The sequence below is a fragment of the Nylanderia fulva genome, unplaced genomic scaffold, assembly GCF_048542155.1.
Source record: "Nylanderia fulva isolate GAGA-0341 unplaced genomic scaffold, ASM4854215v1 Scaffold141, whole genome shotgun sequence".
NCBI lineage: Eukaryota > Metazoa > Arthropoda > Insecta > Hymenoptera > Formicidae > Nylanderia > Nylanderia fulva.
In genome coordinates, this window is record NW_028189633.1 from 68,155 (window position 1) to 92,611 (window position 24,457).

Genomic DNA, 24,457 nt, shown 5'->3' on the forward strand with positions numbered 1-24,457 from the left:
TAGTTCTACACCCCCAAAAAATGGACTTTGATGGTGCAGGATAAGGAGACTTGTAGTGTCTTTTAAGGTCTTTTAGAGTTTGAACATGGCCGGAGACACTACCGCGTCTTCTAATATTATTCAATTTATTATTGACTGACATTAAAATCGGTCTAAATGATCTTGAAAAGTTGGTGTTACCAAAATATTTACCAAAATATACGACTGAAACATCAAGCAATCTCGATTTATTGCGAGATATTGATTTATGTGATTTTCTCTAAACATATGATGATATTTAAATGTTCCTTGCATTTTTAGGAAAAACCACTATGGTTTTTACATTATTCTAGATGTATGAGACCTAAAACAACTCGATTTTTACTTTCCGCTCGAGGTAAAAAAATCGCACTTTTTGGGCATTCTCCTTTATAAAATATGTATAATAATTATTATAATATTTTATAAATAGTTATCATATATTTTATATATGTTTTTGGAGTTTTAGATTCAATAGATTATAAATATTTATTATAAATATAAAAAAATATTTATTATAAATATTATGATAAATATTATAAATTGTAACGGTGCACCTTTCCCGACGCCGTGGATCGGCTCGTCAGTTTCAGGATTCTGGAGAAGGGGGAGACTCAGACTCGCTTGTTCTTTTGCAAAAATGCTTTATTCAATGAAAATAAGAGGTAGATTGTTTACCATGGACGTACAAGTCACCCCGAAGGTGATACGGCTTGAGACTATACAATGCAGTGATAACGTATATATTTTGTCTCGGAGGGGACACACTACTATACTATATAACGGAATCGGATACAATACGACGAAGGCGGATGGCCTATGATGACATACAAAAAGACTTACAATCTACCCGGTATATACAATGTACGGAGGTCGAACTCGATACACGGTGGCGTATAGCCTGGACGGAGAGACTTACAGGTTACTCGATATACGAAGACTGGATATATACAATGTGTAGAAGCGTATAGCCTATAATGATGTCCGGAAGGGACCTACAAGTTACCCGACATGCGCGTTGCAATGGGGACGAGGTATTCTGGAAACCGAAAAGCCCGTCGCCCAGCTCGTATCAGGAAGAAACCGGAAACCGGGAAACCCGGCCTAACAACGAGAAACCCGTTGCTCGATGCAAAAGAAAGGAGCCAGAAACCGAGAAGCCCGCTGCCTGGTATAAAAGTCTGGAACGGGACTGGTGCCGGCTTATATACCCGGTCGACGACCTCCCACCATGCGTCGGGCGCATGGCGGGGATAGCGCCGATAGCGCGATGGTGCAGTAGTGGGGCAGCCCGTATATGGCGTTTAGAGGGCGCCTTAGGCGCCAGAGCTTCATGTGGCGGGCGTATGATCGGCCCGCGAGGCAGTAGTAACGGCGATGCTGTTACAAAATATATTTATTGAATCATTGTGATACAAATTTTTAAAATTTATATTTTCTTTAATAAAAATACTCAGTAAGAAATCACGAGTTAAAAAGATATAATCAACGATTTTTTAATTAAAACGATCGGTTGATATAGTCTAAAATTTGAGATCGATTGATCTAATATAAAATTTGGTCCATTAGATGTTTTTGTGTTTTTCAAACTCTATTATCCAAACAGCACACAATATTTATGATAAAGATTCATAAATATTTATGAATATATTTTTTACAAATATTATATAAATATTTTAAAAATGTTTTATAAAACTTTTATTTAACATATTATTAAAACATACATTAAATATTTTATATAATATTTATGGTATGTAAAGATAAATATTTATAGTAATTATTTTGTAAATATGTTTTAACTAAATTGTTAGTTTTTTTTATTTACTTAAGCAACAGAGTAGTTTAACAAATAATTTACGTTGTTATAGCCCGAAACACTATAATTATAAGTTTAACGGATATAAAATCCGCGTGGAGACCGCTGATACAACAGCGGGCTGGAAACCGCGAAGACGCAAGCTAAGAGTTTTATTTTTTGAACAGCTCTTAGCTCAAAATCTAGCCGCGTATGCAAAAGCTATGCACCAATCGGCTGCCTGTCGCCAGGCACCCCTTCCAAACAAAATAACGAAAAACCGAGTTCACGTAAGAACTCGGGAGTAAACAGAGAGCAAGTTCAATTAGACCAACCTACCGAGACACATCGAGGATAACTCCCGACTCGCAATCAGACGAGTCGTTAACTAGCTAAAGTCAGGATAAATCTAGAGTCGCGTCAAACGAGCGAAAAAGAGAAACGAAGTTACCAGAGGTTTACAAATAATCATACGCCGAGTCTTGTTAAGTTTTGTATACCAATATATATATTGAATAAAGAAAGGAAATTCTACTTTTAATAAGACTAAAATCTACGGAGAAACCCCGACGATTCGGAAGTCCACTTCCTAATCCGGTAACATCTCTTTTGTGTCTCACCCGAGGCACAACATTTTGGTGGCAGCGGTAAGATAGCCGGAGATCGTCGAGGTTCCATCACAAGGCGGAAGACCTGTAAAAACACAAAATTTTATAAATGTGTTAGACGGGCACGTCTGTAACACTGACGGGAACAAACAGAAACCACGATAAGAACGAGAGAAAGAGAGAGCGGACAACATAAGCAGTGCAATGAGTGATAAGCAGCAAAGAATCGGTGTCATGGATGTGTCCGAAGGTGCCATCGACCGCGAGATTGACCGTCTTCACGACATCATAGCTCGCGACAATAATCGACTCGTGGAAGTCGATGTACATACACCACCCCCTAATAGCGATATAAAAACAGATAACCCTCGCGATATTAGGTGATACACAGATAGACGCGTTGAAAAAAACGAGGTGCGCGAAACACCTAATTATAGGGAGGCAGGCATAGAAAACTCTATGCTACACGAAATAATGAGAGGCATGCGAGAGCTACGTAGGGAAATGCTCACAGAAATAAATATATTGCGCGAACAGATTCGTGAATCTAACGCATACGCCGACGAACGGTGTCAGATCCGCCGGGACACACACGCACGTACACTCGAGGGAGAAACGCGATACCCAGAGTACAACAAAAGATATGACTCTATGTACGGACGGACGGAGAATGACGTTAGACACCGACAAGGCCCTCATGAGTATTTAATCTCATTAAAAGAAGCACGACAAATGATCCTGGAATTTAACGGGACGACACAACACAAACTACAAGAATTTTTAAGCGCATGCACTTATGCTATGAAAAATATACACTCTGCTAACGAGAGAGGGTTGGTGGAAGCTATTTTGTGTACAAAATTAAAAGGCAAAGCAATGTTAGATTTCCAAACGCGAGACATACAGACGTATGATAAACTCAAGCGACAATTAGAACTTTCTTATCAAAGCAAGCGGAGCACTACGCATCTGCAGATAAAGTTTAATTCTTTAAAACAAAAGACAATGAAACGCAAGCTTTCGGAACGCGCGTCGATACCTTAGCTATGAATTATACGAATTCATGACGGAGGGAGAAGATCACTCCGCCATCGAAAAGCGGATTATACTAAGTACCATACAAAAACAAGCCTTGCAAAATTTCCAAATAGGACTACGCGACGAGATACAACTGCTTATTCGTTCTCGAAATTACCAAACGCTACCAGAGGCAATAACTGCCGCAACCGCCGAGGAAAAGGTAAAGGGCACAAACACATCGCGATCAAGTAACTATACAAGTCGAAATCGATATGATCAAGCGCCGTCGCGACCATCAAAAAACGCCGTGGCAATGCCATAAATGCGGAAAATCAAGACACTACGAACGAGAATGTCGCAGCAGCAATACTTGCTCCCGAAACCGGAAAGACCCTTTCGTGCGAATAATGTCGAAAAATCTTGCAACTATTGCAAGAAGCGTGGGCATAACCGCGACGAGTGCTGGACTTTAAATGGACGACCAAAAACGACAAGTCACGATAGAAAAAACGGTGATAAACAATCGCGTGTACGTTAACGTACCGAGAGTCGTAAAAAGCCGAAACCGAGAAAAAGTGATACGGATTCCGAGCGAAGCAGCGACGAGGATGAGAGACACGAGGAAAAGAATAAGATGACAACAGCACGCGGGAATATCAGGTGACACACGTGCGCCGAACGCCGAGAGAGAGCGAGTTTAAAATATAATTACTCTGCCCATGCGAGAGGCAAAACACGGAAAAGTAAATATGCTTTACGATTACGGGAGCTACGATTTCATTGATAAAAGTGAAATACTTAAAGGGCGAGACCGAAATTTACAATGATAAAATAACCCTTGTTGGAATAACCCGGGTCACAAGGCAAAGACAATCGGGAAAATGTACGCGACAATTGAGTTAAACGGAAACAAGATAAAACAACGCGATTTACGTCGTGAAAGATGATTTCCCAATGGAATACGACGGGATCATAGGAATCGATTTCCTCCAGAACCAGCAAGTCACGGTGCGATTACAAAAAACGCGAATTACCAAATCGGAAACGCCGTCCTAAAATTGCAACCGTATAACAAAATTACTTTAAAGCCGCGTAGTGAAACAATTATACACGCGATAACAAATCATTATAAGACAGGGATCATTTGAGCCAAAAGAAGCCGCCCCAGGAATCTATATCGGCACGATGTTTGGTAGAACCGAAAGAATTACCAATGTCCCATCAGCGTAATTTAATACAACTGATAAGCCGGTCGAGATCTCACACTTCTCATAACCGTAGAAGACGTTTGCGAAGATAACGCGCACGAGTTATACATGATACATACAGACGAGATTCCGAATCTATTAACGCTGGACGAACGAATCTGACAATTATTATGCACAGAACATTTAAATGAGAAAGAAAAGAGAAAGCGATACAAAAAATATGCGAAGAATATAGCGACGTGTGTTTATTTAAGCGGAGAACCACTGTCATGCACAGCAACACTAAAACACGAGATAAGCACGCGCGCCGATACCTCACCGTCAATATGAGACGTATCGCCTTCCCGAGAAACACCAAATTAGAAGTGAACAAGCAAGTACAGGAAATGCTAAAAAATGGAATTATTAGTACAAGCATTAGCCAGTGGAATGCAACCGTTATTAGTAGTGCCAAAAAGGCTGACGCAACAGGCAACCGCGATTAGGAAAGTAATCATTTCGGAATTTAAAGACTTAACAATGGGCTTTCTTTTCCCCGGCAAAATATTACCGATATTTTGGATCACGGGGAAAAACGCAAGTTTTTTACGACGCCGACCCGCATTTTGATATCACCATACCGATGGCTGACGCGACAAAATAACAGCCTTCTCGACTCCCTACGGACACTACAGTTTAATAAAATGCCGTTTGATTTAAGAACGGGGCCTGGACTTTCCAACGACTCAGGGAACTCGTGCAATCGGATCAGGGCTCCGATTCTCGTTTATCTCAAAGGGACTCGTTTATACGATCCAGTTAAAAGGATCACAACAAAACTCGGGGAAGTATTACAACGCCTACGGGTAAACACATCTCAAACTACAACAGCCTGACAAATGAATTTTTACGAAAAGAGGGTATATACTTGACATATTATTTCCGAAAGGGTTATCTGCCAGATCCGTCGAAATTAGAGGGGGGTTAAAAAATTTTTTCCGAAAAACCGGGGGGGGCGGAAAGTAAAAGACGAAACAACGTTTACCCGACTAGGGGGTTTACCGAAATTTATAAAAATTTTTCGAAAATCGGAAACCGTTAAAATAACGAAAAAACGGAACCTTTTGAATGGAAAATGAACAAAATCGCTTTTTGAAAAATTAAAGGAAAAATTAATGACAGCGCCAGTGCGAAAGTATCCGGACTTCAATGAAAAATTAAAACTTTACTACCGATGCTTCGACTATGCATCGAGCCGACTATCAAAAGGACGGTAGGCAAGATAGCCCAAACCCCGCATACGCCACCGAGTATTTCTCCCGGAAAAAAAATTATAACACTACAAAAGAAATATTGGTTTTTTATGGCGAGAATATATAAGTGCTGACCAAACCGACTGAGGATTACTGGGTGGGGCCATACGCACGTTCACAGTATAATACTACGTTATACGCTCCGGGATACAGCTACCCTCCTTGAAATTAATATACGGACGACAAGTCGAACTTAGCGACAGCACTAAACGAACCGCCCAAACGAGTATAGCTACAATTACTATCCCTGCAGGAACTAAGAGAAAAATAACGTGTCAATCGAACCAACTTGCTAAGAATATTAAAGAGAAAAATAAAATCGACGAAGACTTGGATAAATCCGCGAAAAAATCAAAATTTAAAAAATAGCGACAGGTACTCGTATCCGAATGAAACTCCGACGCGGACGATCAAGAAATTAGACCATTAGGGCAGACCGGACACACTAATAGAGAAAAATTCAAGCGGGATTATACAGTAAAGAAAGGGAAGGAGAGCACTACGCATGCACACAACAGAATTAAAAATGAAAATTATATTGAAAATGAGGACTTACCGAATCCGTTTCTTCGTTTCCTGCGACAAATAACCCGCCCATAGACGAGGCCGCCCCTCTTGCAAAGCTCTCAGGGTTTTGTATATGGGAAGCAGAATCTGCCCTCAGGAGGTACCAAAGCAACTATCGCGCAACAACGCGCACACCAGCCCGCACATTTACCTTACGTGTAAAGAAAATGAAAGAAGCTGAAGCCCGCATATCGTGCGGCAGTCCAAGAGACGCTCAAACCGTTTGGTTCAGACAATTCCGGCTCCACAAACCGCCCCCGACGGCAAGAAACTGACGTGCAAGCAACGAGGAAAAAAAAAAAACACATCGGTTCCCACAGGGCCCGAAATCTATATTGCACCGCGAGCAATCTACCCACAAATCTTCAAACTTTGTTTTACTAGACCCGTACGGCAACTGGATTATCAAAAAAAGGGTCCACAATAAAAAAAACTAAAAGAGTGACTAGCAGAATGTACGTAGAAAAACGGTGGGGGGGTACACTCCACGACGAACGCCCCCCTCTTTCGTTGATAAATAAATTGCAAACTGAAAGTAGTATACTCACGACACCAAAGAATCATTAGTACATGGACTTATATTGATTCATTAAAAGGCACTGTTCTCACTCTTATCCGCCAACGCTGCGTACCTCAAGAAGGAAAGTGAGAAGGTCAATTGTATGACATACAAATCCAACCCAGTTCCCAGGAATATATTTCGAGCAATTGACAATCATAAAACATACAGAAACTAATAGACAACGACGTACAAACAACGAACAAAATTTTTTTTTGCACAGAATCACTTTGTTTCATACCCAATGACATTTGACCGAATAAGCACCGACAGGACCCGCATAGCCTTTAGCATAGATCATAGTAAAAAGAAAAAATAAGACAAAAAGCAGCCAAGAGTAATAGTAAACAATGACTTCAAAATACCGGCGATCATACTAAACGAAAGTCAAAGTCGAGATGTTAAGAACGATTATAAAAAACCTACGATGTGATCGGGGAAACGATAATGTTATATAGAGATAAGATATAAACATAAGCAAATATTGTTAAACCCAGGAGAAACTAAAACTCGTACCTTTTCTCCGTTTTTTTCTTTTTACGGGGGAAGGGATTGTTATAGCCCGACAGGCTATAAATGTATAATTTAACGGATATAAATCCGCTGTGGAACCGCCTGATAACAGCACGGGCCTAAACCGCGAAACGCAAGCTAATAGCTTCATTTTTCGAACAGCTCTTAGCTCCATCTAGCCGCGTCGCAAAAGCTATGCACCATCGGCTGCCTTTCCGCCAGGCCCCCTTCAAAACGAAATAACGAAAACCGAGTTCACGTAGAACTCTGGAGTGAACAGGAGCGGTTCAATTAGACTCAACCTACCGTAACACATCAAGGATTAACTTCCACTCGCAATCAGACATCGGTTAACTTAGCTAAAATCAGGATAATCTAGAGTCCCGTCAAACATCGAAAAGAGAAACGAAGTTACAGGAGGGTTACAAATATCATACGCCGAGTCTTGTTTAATTTTGTATACAATATATATATATATCTATATATATATATTAATAAAGAAAGGGAATTCTACTTTAAACAGACTAAAAATCTACGAAGAACTACGCCGATTCGGAAGTCCACTTCCAATCCGGCAACATCCTGTTTGTGGTCTCACACCCGCGAGGCGCAACAACTTACACATCGGATATTACGTAAATTTATTTGTTTAAAAGACATTCTGTTGCGAATGTCGCTCAAAAGTAGAATAATTTTGACATTTTTAAATTTTATTAATTTTCGTTTTTTGCCAGTCTTGATAATTTTTTCACGACAAAAATCAAATACGAGAAAGATCACGTCCAATAGGCGTAAAACCGAACGGAAAGAAATAACCTTAGTTAAAGATATTTACAAAATAATTACTAAAATTATTTATCGTTTACATACCATAAATATTATAAGAAATATTTAATCTATGTTTAATATATTAAATAAAGATTTTATAAACATTTTAAAAATATTTCTATAGATATTTGAAAACAATATATTCAATAAATATTTAGAATCTTTATCATAAATATTGTTTGCTGCCTGGTGATTATATAAAATTAAGGAGGTAGCAGCAATACATGTATAAAAAATAAAATTTTCACAAGAATTTCTAGGCAAATGACTTATATTTCATAGCGAAAATGAATGATTGTTTTTTTTCAATTGAAAATTACAAACTTACAAAATTACAATTTATTATATATATTAATTGCTAATCGTCATCGCTGAGATACTGTCTAGTAAAAAAAACAATAGGGGATATTGCACCTGTTTCCTTTTTGGTTGAATTGTTTCAGTTTTATCTCAGGATTATCGGCCGTAAACAGTCATACATAACTTTTTGAATTTATAAATGTTTAATTGTATATAATATTAGAATTGTTAATAATTTTAACTATTATTACAGAAAGAAATATATTATATATAAGAATAAATATATAGAAATTTATAATAATAAATACGGAGAGTGTTTTGAAAAAGTTCGTGTAAAAATGAAATTAACTTCATTCATTTTTTTGAGATAAACCTTTTCCTTTTTTAACATGTCCCTATAAGATTATGTCCATGATCCGAAAACTCGGACCGATTCTCGAATTATTTTTTATCACCAATATGTTGTTTTCAGATTACTGCAGAGGGTGTTTACAGTTAGTACATTTGTAAATTTAGCCAAGTACCAACAAAGCATGTAAAATTATATATATTATAAAATATATATATATATAAAATAACCTCAAACAGCATATTTTTAATTTTTTTTTTTTGAAAGGTTATAAAAAATATTAAATTTAAATGTATATAAGTTTAAAAGTTTTATTTTTTAATTTTTTGTTTTTTTTTGTAGAACTAATAATTATTGACGGTATGAATTTTTTTAGCCTTAATGTCTAACCATTTAGTTAAGACATTTTTAAAAAATTTTTAAATTTTTTAATATTAAATGTTTATATTGTTTTTAGTTACCGCCCTCATTAAGTAATTTATTACAAAACTACAATAATTTGACATTGTTGATTTAAAAAATTGCTTTTTAAAGGGGGGGTGCCGAATTTATACTAACATAAACTAGTAATTTTTACAAAAAATAGGAGCAAGACATATTTTTTCTTCGAACTTTCTAAAAAAAGCTCAAGGTCCGTGGATGAACAGGGGAGGAAAAAAAGGGTCCTCGCATAAACCGCCTTTTTTTGGGCACGAAGTTATGTTGTTGTTGTCGGTGATATCGTCCGAAGTGCTGGTAAAAAAACCTTTATTGAACAGCTGTCCGATGAATGGATTGGCGCGCCATTTTGGACCCATATAAATGCGTTTACCTTCCTTCCCCTCCCGTCGTTCATTACGGCCCTTTATTACGCAAAATGCGAAATCGCACGGGCGTTTAAAAGCGCTATTTGAGTGGCACAATTGGGTACACTTTTTGGGGCCCTTTTATAATATAATTAAAATTTTTTTTAAAATTTTATTATTACCCTTTGGGGATTCGGGCAAAATCTGATGGATTCGATCAAAAATTATTTCAAAAGTACCCGATTTGTAAGAGTCGTCATTATTCAATTTTTAAAAATATTGACCTGAATGGATTATCGAAGGTCTGTCATTCGTGAAACTAGTTAAATGAACCACCTTATCGAATTAAAAAAGGGTTTAGATATAGTAATAAATAATTAATAGATATATCAATATGGTTCCCTTATAAATGAAAAATCACTGTAACCCCAATTTATCACTTATTTCGAGTATTTAAATTGTAAATCAATATTTTAATATTCGAAAAAATGATTAATTGGCGTTACAGGAAAAATTTCTACAGGTTTTGAATGAAATTATTTTTTTTAATTTGCAAAAAAAGGAATACAATGCAAATGCAATAATCTTAAATAAAAGATTTTAAATTTTTTCTTTTCTTCATATAGGAAAAAGATCGGCCCTTTAAAAATTTTTTTTTTTTGTAATTTTGAAAAACGGAAAGGGAAATCAACACTTTACCGAAATTTTTGCATTTTTAAAAATACGAAAAATACTACTCAAAAACTGATTTAAACCCTTTTAAAATGGAATAAACCTTTTAACCACAAATTAAATACATATTCTAAGAAAAAAAGCAAGAAAAATTTTTTCCCTACAATCACAATATCTACTTTGGCGAACGATTTGAAGTAGATGAGTCAACATATCTGGGAATCATTTAAAATAAAATCTAATTAGGTAAAATGCTACAAATTGAAAATATGCATATTTGATCGGAAAATGGTATACTTGTGAAGCTTTTTCTCAATTGTTGAAATTTTTCACAATATCAAAATTTTTTGACAATTTATCAAAATATAAAGTAAAATGTATATATAGTCATTTTAAATTAAGTTAAACAAAAATAAATTTAAAAATATTAAACAAATTTTATACATAACCCTCTTAATTTAAAATGAAATTTGACAAAGTAAAGAGACTAACGAAATGGAAAAATTTGTACAAAGTCAATATCTATATCTTGTCAGCTATTTGGTTTTCGAAGAAAAATAAAAATCATCACGGGTAGTAGCGATCCCCGGGGCCCGGGTTAAAAAAAATGGGCCCAACCCGGCTTTTGCCGGGGGGGCCCCGCAAAATTAGGGTGGCCTCAAGTTTGTTGAAATATTTTCCAAAAAAAAAAAAAAAAACCTTTTAAACAGCAATTATAAAAAAAACTTTTTTTTTTTTTGTGAAAATCCGTAGCGCCCCGGGCTTTTGACGCTCAGTGATGCGCCGACGATGCGACACGCGAGCCGTCTAACCGCGAGCGCCGCCATCCCGGCCCGACCGCCGACACGCAGCTACGATTTTCATTTCTTGTATGGCGCCCCCACCACGCGTCCGGCACAGGCACTACAAAAGCGTCCCCAAATCGAATCACTGATACTGATGCGGCGGCAGCGGCGCGCGGGCGCTTCGATTCATTCGACAGTCGTGGGCTGTGCTTTCGTCCCTACTACTTTCTTCGCCGCTAGAGAAATTTACCCCTAGATCAAGCACAGCTTCGTATATTTTTTAAGATAAATTTTGTTTTTTTTAAACGCTCAGGGGGTTATGAACCTTTTTTAAATTTTGTTTAGAATAAATTTTATTTCAAACGCTTGTTTAAAAAGAAATACAAAAAAAGAAGCCAGAAATTTAAATTTTTTGTCTTTTTGTTGCTTTGTTCTTTCTATTTCCTGTCTTTTCTATTTTTTACGGCACATTATAGCAAAATGAAACGAAAATTTTTTAAAGTGGAGCTCAAAAAAAAAAAAAAAATAAAAAAAATATTATTCATTAAAAATAGAAAATATTTAAAATTTGTATTTTCAACAACAATACTAGCACTGAAATAGTCAGATGGTCCTACTCTGTCGGTAATTTTTGATCCCGTGTTTAATTCTTCTTCCATTTTACCTTCGATCAAATATAATACTGAACTTTTCATTCTTATTCTGACAATGACACCCGGGTCTAAAGAATAGAGTACAGATCCACCATTGGAAACAAACGTTTGGAATCGGCCCTCTACACTAATACTCCAACTATATTGAATCAATTTTACTGATGATCGGATAAATTTATTAAAGGACAAAGTCTATTCCTCATTTTCTGATAGTCATAATGACAAGTCCCGATCCAGCTTTATGGGAGCTTCCCCGAGGAAGTCAAAACGTTTTAAAACAGAATACTGATTAAAAATGGATTACAAATGCAAAATTTCCTTTTTTAAACCCGGGAAACCCTTTCCAAAATGGAAAAAGGTTAAACGCGAGTAGGTTTTTAATATTCCCGTCTCAAGGAAAAATTTTTGTTTTCCTTTCCTGTAATTGTTAAATGAGCCGGAAAAACTTCTTTACAACTGGCTTTAATGATTGGAAACATGGATTAAATCCATTCAGATCAGGAAATAGCCCCTGACTAGAAAAATTTATATACTATACCCCCCAGGGGCAAAAAAAGTATCGAAAGAATAGATACTGAACACACTTAAATTTAAACGAAAAGAATTACGGATCGAAGTATTTCGAAAAATATTGTTTTAATAAATTTCCCTAGCATCAAGGGGTTTTGCCTTTTAGGGTAGCAATGAAATTTTGGGTTTTCAACAAAAAGGGAAATTACTAGGAATTAGACATAACGAATTTGATCCATTTTTGCGCGAACATGTAAAAAAGTTTGGAAATAGGGGGACGAGGAAAAACTGTTTCTTTCCTCCCCACCAAAAAAAAATGTGAAGATAATAAAGATTATGGGAAAAAATATTATGGGAATTATAGCCGAGATACGACAGCGAAATATTAATTCTATTTCAATAATTCAACGCCTAGGGTAAGTCTTTTCGATATTCTTTATTCATTACCGATATTGTAAAAAGGGGAAACTCATTTGAACGTTTCCCTTAGGTTTAAAAACCGGGTTTTATGGGCACGACGTAGAGAATCTGTGTAATTGTCAAAATTTCAAAATAAAATATATATCCATTTCATTGCCGAGGCCTCGTATGATATGCCGAAATATGGCTGACGATATAATGGATTGCAGGCCGAATTAATGACATAATTCTTTAGCATTTTTTTATTCCCTGTGTGCACATTCTCTAATTTTTTTGGCTTTTCAGGCGCAGATCCAGAAAATTTTTGTATATATTTTGATTTCGTTCAACCTATATACTTTTTTTTTCTGCTCAAAGCAAACCAATGGGCTGTTTTTTAAAAAGAGCATTAGCTACTTTAGGTCCAAGACAAAAAATAGTTAAAAATTTTTTCTGAAAGCGCTGGTCAGCTCGTGCTGATGCTGTTTCGCATTAAAAAATTGTATAAACCTATCAAAACCGCTTTAAACCCTCATAAAATCTGAAAATTATCCGAAGAAACTAAACCCCAGCACTGGTTGAAGAAAAATATGGAAAGATTCAAATGGTTTTTTTTTTAACTATTTTTTTTTTGGAAAAGATGTATTAATACTTAAAAAACAAATAAAAGTTACAGAAAACAACGTTTTACCTGTCCCGTTGCGGGCAAAATGTGAAAACTTTGCGTTTATAAATTTAAAGAAAAAAACTTCCGTTTTCCGGTTGCGTGTTTTAAAAGGGTTTAAGGATTGTCGTGTGGATTCTATTAAGTAAATTTGGGGGGGGGTGTGAGGGAGAAAGGGGGGGGAGAGAGTGAAAAGAGTGAAGGCTGGAGACAGGGAAAGCAAGGGGAGTGCAAGCAAGTGGGGTGAGAAGGGAACAGAGTCGTGAGAAGGAAAAAAGAAATGAGGCAGGAAGTGATCATTTTAGGAAGATGGTAAGGGTAAAGAAGATGGAAGAAAAAGAAGGGGAGGCAAAGGGGGAAAAGAGTGGGAGAAAGGGACCCAAATTTATGTCCGGAAAAATTACTAGCAAAGGAACGAATCGTTGGTAGGGGGAAATTAAACAGGCATTGAGGGATAGAATATGAAGAGAAAGGAAAGAAAAGAAATGGGGAGATGAAAATAAAGAAGGCGGGGAAAAAGGAGAGAGAGGGGCAAAAGGGACGGCCCGAAGAGTGGGTTTAAAAGAAAGAGAGGAATTAGAGGAAATGGATAAGAAAGGAGAGAAAGAGATAGGGATTTAGATTGGGCGTTTAGGAGAAGCAAAAGGTGATAAGATCGCCAAGGTTTAAAAGGAGAGAGGAGGCAGGATGTATAGTGGAGACGCGTAAAAGAATTGGGAGGATGGAAGGAAGAGATAATACAGGAAATGAGGAGATAAGAAGAGAGATTAGAGAAGAGATCAGGAGGGAATAAGATTACAGAAGACATAAGAGAAGAGGTAAGAGGGTTAAAGAGGAAATGGAGAGAGGGAGAAACGTGTGGGGTAGGTAAAGATATAAGTTTATTTAACGATTAATGATATGGGTTAAAAAATGCAAGACTTATAGATGAAATAAGAAGGTGGATAGGAAAAGACGAGAAGGGAGAGGAGATTAAGGGATGGGAACTCGGATTCTAATATGGCATTGAAATTGTGAAAGACAAGAATGGGTAATAAAAGCTAAGGAATGTTATAATTAACGTTATTTAAAATGGTAAATCTGGTATAAGCCAACTGGCTAACAAGAAGATAAATGGTGGAGGGGGGAGTTTGAAGAGATAAAACTTATATACCGAAGTTTTATACAGGGGAAGAGGGGGAAGAAAGAGAGGAAGAGAAAAAGAGAGGTGGTTTGACTGGGGACTGTAGACAGAGCAAGGGGGAGGTGGCAAGAATGAAAAGGTGGAAAGAGGATAGGGGAAAGTGAGAATACAGAAAAAAAAGAGTACCTAGATTATGTGAAGATAAAGAGGATGATAATTGGATGGACTGAAGAAGCCTGAAGCGAGGACGGATTGGACAGGTATGGAGGTGGTTGGTGGGAAAGGTCGGGAAAGGCAAATGAGAATGTGGAGGGTGATTGAGATAGAAGAGTGGACAGATATTTTAGGAGTTATTAGGGGGGGGGGTGAACTAGAGTAGTAATGAGAGGGGACCTATTATGGATAAAGGGAGGAGAATACCATCTAGAAAAGGGAGAAATTAGGAGGGCGAATAGGCATGTTAAAGGAAGAAAGGCGGTGGGGGTGGCTGGGATACCGGGAGAAGTGGTGTGGAAATATGGAGGGGAGGGAATTGAGAAGTGGGTAGTGAGATATGCAATATGATATGGAAGGGGGAGGGTGGATTGGGGAATAGAGTTAGAGGGGCTGGTAGTTCCAATTTTTAAGAGGGGAGAGGGAAGGAGGTTTTCAAGAGTATATGGGGGGGTAACGTTTCACCGTCATTAATACAAAGTGTAATGCGTCTGTGTTAGCGGAGAGATTGATGGGGGAGGTTGAGGACGAGGTGATGTTACCACCGAATCAAACGGTGTTTCATGAAGGGATGGGAACGTTAGATAATATCTATGTTCTGAATTATTTGCTAAACAGGCAAATAATCAGGAAATGGAAGACCCATAGTGTTATTCTGTGGGACCTGAGACACGTTTTGATTCGGTGGACAGGATGACGTTGATGACATGTTAAGAGTTGATGGGATGAAGGAATAACGGTTATGCTCAGGTGAGGAAGCGTTAGACGAAATCGTATTCAGGGGTAGAATAGGGAAGAAGGTGGGGAGAAGTTTTGGACGGGGAGGTGGGTGAGACAAAGATGCCCCTCTATCCTCTTCTCTTCTCGTGAATATGTTGATGGCGGACATGGAGGAGAAGATGAGAAAAGGGAGATGGGGAGGAGTGAGGCTCGGAGAGGGCAGGTCTACACGTTAGCGTACGCGGACCGACGTGGTATTGATGGCAAGTGAGGGGGTGATGAGGTGCAGATGGAAAGGTTAGGAGATATCGGGGAAAAGGGACTGGAATGGATGAGAGAAGTCGAAGGTGATGATGTTGCTAGGAAAGGTGGAGGGAGGTTAAAAAGGCTAGCTTCTGGTCTGCAAGGTAAAAAATTTAGAGGATGTTAAGGAATATAGTATAATCTTTGGATAAATCTACAAAGGAATGGATGCAGAGGACAGGTACAGGACAGGATAAAGAAGAGGGGCAGTAGCTATGGGACAAGTATGGGGATAGGTAAAAGGAGATTTGGTAGTAATTGGGGGAGGAGATTGCTATTTGATGCATTATGTATGGACGGTTTAGGATATTATGGAATGGAGATATGGGATTGGAAAGAGAAGAGAGGGGAATGGAGAGGTAGTACAAGAAAGGTATTTGAGAGGTATGTTTGGGATTAGATTTGGGGAACCCTTGTTATATGGTAAGAGAGGAGATGCAGAGGGAAAAGATAAGGACAAGGATGGAAGAAGGGGCGTTATGATATGAGAGAGACAGAGGAGGTAAGGAGGTGTCTGGCAAAGTCAGTTTTGGGGAGATCACGAAAGGCAAAAAAAGGAGGGTTTGTCAGATTGGGAAAGGGAAGGAGGATTTCTTTGAGGGTACGGGATGGAAATAAGGGAGAGAAGGAAAGAAGAGAAAAAGGGGAGTTCAGATGGTAAGAATTTAGGACTGGGAAAGAGGAGCCGAGGGAAGAGAGGATAGAAAAAATATAAAAGGTCGGATACAATAGATGGTACACAAACAGGTCAAGGGGAGGGAATACCACCGGGCTATCTAAAGAAAGGTTGGACGGAAGACTGTGAGGAGAATAGCAAGGTATAGATTGGGGAATTGATGAGGGAAATAGATACTAGAAAAAAGAGGAGAGAGGAGTGCAGAATGTGGTGGGAAGAGGGTTGGACACCGTGGGAGCATGTGTGGGAGGATTGCTGGGAATGGGGAATGAAAGAGTTGGCCGGAAATAGTGAAGGATGTGTTAGATAGGAGGGAGAAGGGGAAACTTGGCTAAAAAAAAAATGTTAGAGAAAGCACGAGGGGAGGGGGAAGAGGGAGGATGGAAAGGATGGAAAGAGGAGGTGGGATGAGAAGAGGGTAGCGAGTAGGAGAGAGAGAGGGGAGAGAGTGTGTTGAGGAGAGGAAGGGAGAGAGAGGGAGAGAGAGAGAGAGAGGGGGAGAGAGAGAGAGGAGAGAGAAGAGGGAGAGAGAGAGAGAGAGAGAAGAGAGCGAGCGAGAGAGAGATAGAGGGTGGGGGAGTGAAAGATGAAGGGTAACAGTAACCGGAAGCGGAGGTCCCACTTAAGGTTAGAGTATATAAGATGGGCGAAATAGTATATAGAAAACGGAGAATAATAAGCGACTAGATAACAGGGTCACGGGTGTGTGGTAAGAGTAAAGGTCAGGAAGTATGTAAGGGTGGAAAGGCGAGGAAGCCACGTAGACGGCGAAGCGATCGGCGGTGCGATTTTTTCTTTTTTTTTTTGTTATGACGATAGATATGAATTATAATATGATTGTATAGATTAAGTAATTAGATTTAAGTTATAGGATTAAGGATATCGGTTAAGTGGAATGTAAATGTAGTCTACAAGGTTTGGGACGCGCTCCTTTAAACAAGAAAACAGCGCCTTGTAATCTCTAGTGGAGAAAAACACAACTATCTTATCTATTAACGAAAAAGAAATAAATTGATTGGTACGAAAAAGCGTGCAAATGAGAATTGCCGCCAAATTCTGTTTACAAAGTATTAACAAAGCAATCAAAAAACGTAGTACTCGTTTTGACTTTAGTTCGATATTACAGATACCCAGATATCCAGATGTTGATTCTAGAAGGAAGTGAAAAATGTAAAATTGAAACTTTCTTGCCTGTTTATTGACACAACTTTTAAAATATTTGACTAAAACGCTCTAAAGCGTATGAAAACCATTTTTGAATATTTGGATTTTTGGAAATTTTTACTGATTTAAATGAACAAACGTTGACAAATTTCAGTACACATTTTGCTTCTATTTACATAATCGACGTAAATGAAACAGAATTGGATAACAGAATGTTTTCATTGGAAGACATATTTAAAAATGAATTAAAAATTAATTTCACACTTATTGCAAAAAGAAAATTTTTCTACAGAGACGGAGGAATTTTAAAATGGAACAAAAGATATAGGTCAAGAAAAAATAAAAAGCAGGAGGAATAAATGAGTGATCGGAAAGACTACCGATAGAAAAGTGACATGATCAAGAAGCAGATCTTAATGACGAAAAAATCTGAAATGGCCTCAAGACAAAATTAAATTAAAAAGTTGGTATTACTATTTATATGAAAATCACCCACCTCTTTGAAGCTTTTCCCAAATGTAGAAATACATTGCGCATTCATCTCTGTATGCTGATCATAAATGCTACATGGGAGAGATCAATTTTTCAATTGAATTCATTAAAATGTTTTAAGAATACAATGAAAAGGAAGATTTAACCATTTGAGTATTATTAGCATTGGAACGAGTTTTTTTAAAACATTAAATTTCATGATTTTATTCAAGATTTCTTCGCGAATAAAAAGTTAGAAGAACTTTTGGTACTTAATGTGATGTATTTGAAAATTATATATATATAATATATATATATAGATAATATATATATATAATATACTAATATTAACACTAAGATCTAATTAAGAAAGACAAATAAAAATTTTTTATTGTTCATTAAAGTAAAAAAAAAAAAAACAAAAATCCTCAAAAAATAATAAAAAAAATCATAAAACTCATAAACACTATCAATAAAAAAACATAAAAACTATAAAACACAAAAAAAAACAATAAGAAAAACGTCCATGACGGGTCTCCACCCGACGTGTAATGAGCTGAGGATAAACGAGTTCTGACCAAGAGCAACCCATATTTAATAAAGCTAAATAGCCATATTATTGGACATGTACTAAGGGTCCCTCATTACAACGAGATGGCCGGGGCCCCAAACAATGTTTTAATCCGGCCCTGAGCGTACCCATCAAATACAAATAGGCAAACACATTTTGAGACTTAGCAAAACATTTAAAAAAAAATGAAAACAAGGAGCAGTTCGCACAACGATTCAATGAAATACGGGATTACAAGGGAACCAATCTGCATGGAAATGTTGTTGAGCTCAATCCAATAAGAACCCCAGAAAGTGGAGATTGGTTAATCATCGTCAACCATTTTTGGCATGTAGTCCAGCCTATAGACATAAGTAAATATAGACTGCGCGTTCCCTACTTTCCTTTGTTTCGCCGTCGTGAAACTTTAAGAAAGAGAGAGCCTGCTTTCCTGGTAGCTCCTCCTCTCTGTCTAATGAACGCGTAGTGGGGGAACGAATTCTTCGTGATTCGTAGAATATAAAAGTAGTGGGAATGAAAAGGATGAAGGAGATTCAAGAAACGCTACGAGGTATGCAACGCAAAACATATGTTCTTATGCCCTCACTCTAGCATTGATAGAACAGAGAGGAGGCCTACCAGGAAGCAGGCTCTCCCTTCTAAAATTTTGAACTGTTCAACTTTAAACCAAACGCGCAGTCTATACTTACTATGTCCTATGGTTTAGATGGGATCTTATAAATGATCAATCTTACTTGAAAAAAATGTCATATCTGTAAAGATATTTACATAGTTTGATCCAAACAAAAGCAATGCAATGTTTCATATTTATACTTTTGATTCAAGTAATGAGAATTAAACTTAAATAGCAAGATATAGATTACACGCAAATTCTAAATATCCATTTACATATATTCTGAAGTATGGGAAAAAATGTTATTTTCTTCATTTATCTTCAAGGTCAGATCCTTATAACTATATAAAGGGGATTAAGATTTTATGCAGCAATTAATTCTAAATATAAGAAAGTTTTTATTCTTGCTTATTTTCTTTTCTTCCACATATTTAGTACTAAGCGTTATAATTGATAGTCCAGAAAATTGTGATGATGACCAATGGCAATAGAACAAAAAGAAATAAAGAATAATTATGTTACGTTTTAATGGATATATTTTAGCAGTTATTATCTATTAATATATCGTAATTTATAAATCTTATTTTTTAATTGAGAGTGTTTTAACAGCTCTGTAATTAAATATAAATTTAAAGATATAAGACAGGCAATAGAGCCCAACTCGCGGATGACCGTGCGTTATATCTACGGAAAACTAAATTTTTTCCGTTAGATAAGGTCTGTTGCCTCAAGGCACCATATTTTACTTGGTCAGGCCAAGATTTAAAATATGAATAATTCATATTTGCGATTTAATTTCAATACAGCACCCTGCATCATTTCACCCCCCTACGGAAATAAGTAAATGCCCAGAGAAAAATATAGATCCGAAAGTCGGCTGAATCGGGAATCGACCCGAGACCGTTCTCGCTTGTCGGGCGGGCGACTGCTCTTACCCAACTTGGAGCTATTCAGATCCTTTCGATTCTATCCTTTTTCTCTGCTATATGTAATGTTGATAAACAAAAAAACCCCGCGTTTTTAAGCCAGCGTGGTATAAATTGAGAGTTTTAACAAGGCTCTGTAATATAAATATAATTTAAAGATATAACAGGCAGTAAGAACCAACTCGCGGATGACGTGAGCACATTCTCTAACTAAATACTAAATTTTTCGTTAGGATTAAGTGTCTGGCACAAGCAACAATATTTTACTTGTCACGCCAAGATTTAAAATCTGAATAAAATCTCAATTTGAGATTAATTTCAATAACCCTTGCACCCCCCCCGGGAAGTCCAGCGACTTCGGACTCTATTGTTCTCTGCATTTTACTTATTTCCGTAGGGAGGGTAAAGGGTTATTGAAATTAAATCTCAAATATGAGATTATTTCTATTTTAAATCTTGGCCGTGACCAAGTAAAATATTTGGTGCCTTGTGCACAGATACTTAATCCTAACGAAAAATTTAGTTGCGTTAGGATAAACGCACTGTCATCCGCGAGTTGGCTCTTACTGCCTGTCTTATATCTTAAATTTATAAGTATATTTTTAACATATTTATTTATTTATATTTTAAAAAATTAATACAAAATCACCTAATCTGTAAACACTGTTTAAAGCCGTATATAACAAACACATGAATAACTTATTAACTATTACAGCCGTGTGCCACTCGAGCCAATAAAAAATTATTATAATCTTGGAAAACCTTTAATGAAAAAAAAAAAACCATTACAAACGTTCGACTGTACTCAGTCTTCTTCAGTGCGCCAATAATCAATTATAATAAATAAATAAATAAAATAAAAATTCTAATCAACAGTCGCACATACAATGTCAAAATAGAATTAAATAATTATGTCAAAATTAAAATGCAAATACGCTAACTAAATTTAAATTATTAAAATATTTCAACCCGAACAGTCCTAAGTAGATGCAAAAATCGCATTAAAATAATTTAATCCGGCTAATCAATATATTCTTAAAAATTATTATTGAGAACTCGGAGTGGCACTTAGACATTACTACTCCAAACCAACCGCTCATCGTAGTCCGGGCGAAAGCTATCGTCCGGCAATGATCGTTGTCCTCCACTCCAAGTTTTTTTAAAATATTATAAACTGAATTTAAAAATAGAAATTGAACTTTATGTATTTAAAAAATTAAGATTAACATTAAAATTAATTAGTGGTTGTTACAATTGTCTCCGAATAAATTAAGATGCCATGCCTCTAAATTGTTGTTGAACTTAAGTACAATACTTGACTGATGTCGAGTCAATTTGAAAAAGTGAATAATATAGGTGTCATTCGCAAAACATAAATTTTATAAGTCTAAAAATTTCCTATTTCTTCTATATTCAAAATAAGCGTTTTGAGCAAATTCAGTGGTCTGTATTATTATTTATAACCCATGCTTTGTTCTTTAATGTTTATCATCTTCCGAGATAAGTCCTTTTATAATTAGTTAGATTCCTATCAGTAGTTTGACTTTAGCCCAATCAAAAGTCATGGTTTTTATCTACAATATTTTCCTTAGGACCACAGATGCTGTAGAAGAATCAATTTATGTGATTTATCTGCTCCCTTTAGTCTAGTACGTAATTTTCCTTTGGTTTGCCCAACGTAATGAAGCTTTCACAACAGTCTTTATCCATTTAATTGTTGTAACGAACATATTATTGCTATTATGCCATTTTTGTCCTTTTGACTCCTGATGAATTTTTGTTACGATTATTTAAGACAACGGTACCCTCCTCTAAATCTGATTTTTTAATTGTCTATGCCATTGTTTTCCGAGATGTATTAATAAAGGGAGGACAAAAAATTTGTTATTATTTCCTTTCTATAATTCTTTGTTCTATTGTTGTTAACTGCAATTGTTTACTACTTTATTCGTCTATTTATTTCTTTAAAAATTAAATGAATAAGTAACCGTTTTGTCCAACATGTTTCAATACACAGGCTCTTAGATTTTCTTTTCTTGTGAGATATGGGATGAGATAATACAAGGCTCTACGATCAAATTATAAATCACTCCTATTTTGTGGCACATGGGGTGATTCGAATAAGAAAGATAGTAACGACTGTCTGAACAAAATCTTTTTTTGAAACCAGTCCAAGTGTATGACGTTGAGTTGTATTGAATTGTACTTGACGACAGTAAATAATTTAACCATAGAAATAATTCATTTTTTTTGGGGGAAAAACAATTTTTAAAATGGGTTTATGTGTGTTTAATCAATTCCATCTATTGCTCACATTTTCAATTGGCAAGATCTGCGGAATGTTAGTGAAAAGTGAAACCACGTCCTAACTGATATTAGAATATCTTTCCAGACTGATTTTTTGACACCCGCTGCTTGCTATACGTATTTCAACACTGTTATTACATTGCTTTTAACCGTGGGATACCATTGATTATAAGTTTATGGTAAAAAAAATGTGGCATCGAGTATAGCTGGTATTAATTGATGACATACAATAATTCTAAAGGAGTATTCTCTTGTGTATTTTTGGGAAACCATACTTTTTTTGGGAAGAGGGATTCGCTGAACGTATGAAAAAATCTTCTTTATTTATTGAATGTACCTTTTTTCTTTTTTTTCTGCCATTTTTTAGAGATTTATATTAATAACATCCTCGGAACAATGACAATTAAAAAAATCAGATTTTAGAGTAGGGGTACCCGTTGTCTAATAATCTTAACAAATTCATCATAGTCCATAAGGACAAAAATCGATAATAGGCAATAATTTTCGTCGACAAAATTAATTGTAATACTGTGAAGCTTCATACGTGGGTAAAACTCAGAAAATTACGTACTAACTAAAGGAGTCATATACTAACATGAAATTTTGATTCTTCTAATCATTCTGTGGTCTCAGAACATATTGTAGATAAAAAAACATGCTTTTGATTGGGATCACGTAAATAACTTGATATTGAAATCTAACTATTTTAAAAGAACTATCTCGGAGATGATCCATAAAGGAACAAAAGCATGGGTATAAAATAATAATACAGACCACTGAATTGCTCAACAACGCTTATTTTGACATTCTAGAAGAAATAGAATTTTTAGACTTATTAAATGTTATGTTTTTGCGCGATTGACCACCTATATTTCAACGTTTCAATGACTCGACATCAGTCAAGTATTGTACTAAGTTCAACAACAATTAGAGGCATGGTCACTATTTATTCGGAGACACTTGTAAACAACAATTAATTAATTTTTAATTGTTAATTCTGAATTTTTTTACACATACATAAGTCAATTCTATTTTTCTAATTCAGTGTTTTTATAATATTTAAAAAAAACTTGGATAGATGATGACACGATCATTGCCGGACTGATAGCCTTTCGCCGACTAACGATGAGGCGGTTGGTTGGAGTAATGTCTAAGTGCCACTCCGAGTTCTCATAATAATTTTTAAAATAATATTGATTAGCCGGATAAATTATTTTAATTCATTTTTGCATCTAATTAGGACTGGTCGGGTTGAACGATTTTTTTAATAATTTACATTTATTGTTAGCGTATTTGGCCTTTTAAATTTTTGACATAATTATTTAATTTATTTGGACATTGTAATTGCGACTTTTTATTAAATTTTTATTTATATTTATTTATTTATTATAATGCTTATGCGCACTGAAGAAACTGAGTACAGTCTAAACGTTTTTTAATTGGTTTTTTTTTTTTTTAATTAAATTTTTCCAAGATTTATAATAATTTTTTATTTGCTCGTTACACATGGCCTCGAAATATTAAATTTAAGTTACATTGTGTTTATTTATATTTTTTTTTTAATTTGAAATGCAATTTATTTCATTGGTCTTAATTAATGGTGGTTGATCATTAATCAAAATACAACTTATATGGGATGATATAATCGATAAAAATTAAATGTTTGGGCCCCCTTTTTTTGCACCATCCCGGGAAATTTTGAAAATTTTCTTCCCCCTTGAAGCTCATCCCCACCGGCAAGAAATTCGGGGAGCCAAACCCAGCGCCCGATACGGATACGAAAAACTCGTAAGAAAACCAAAGAGAAGAGGGTTTTTTTTTTTTTAATTGTGTTCCGAGTAATTA

The 24,457-nt window shown here is 36.1% G+C and overlaps 1 protein-coding gene across 1 annotated transcript in view; it reads right to left on the minus strand.

Annotated features, from left to right (window-relative positions):
- Positions 1 to 2,429: 2,429 nt before the first annotated feature.
- LOC114929497 (SPARC-related modular calcium-binding protein 2-like) overlaps positions 2,430 to 24,457 on the minus strand; it is a 45,336-nt gene continuing 23,308 nt past the window's right edge. The window contains exon 5 of the mRNA XM_085480292.1: positions 2,430 to 2,506. Within this exon, the coding sequence (XP_085336418.1) occupies positions 2,430 to 2,506 (77 nt within the window). The remainder of the gene's footprint in view (positions 2,507 to 24,457) is intronic.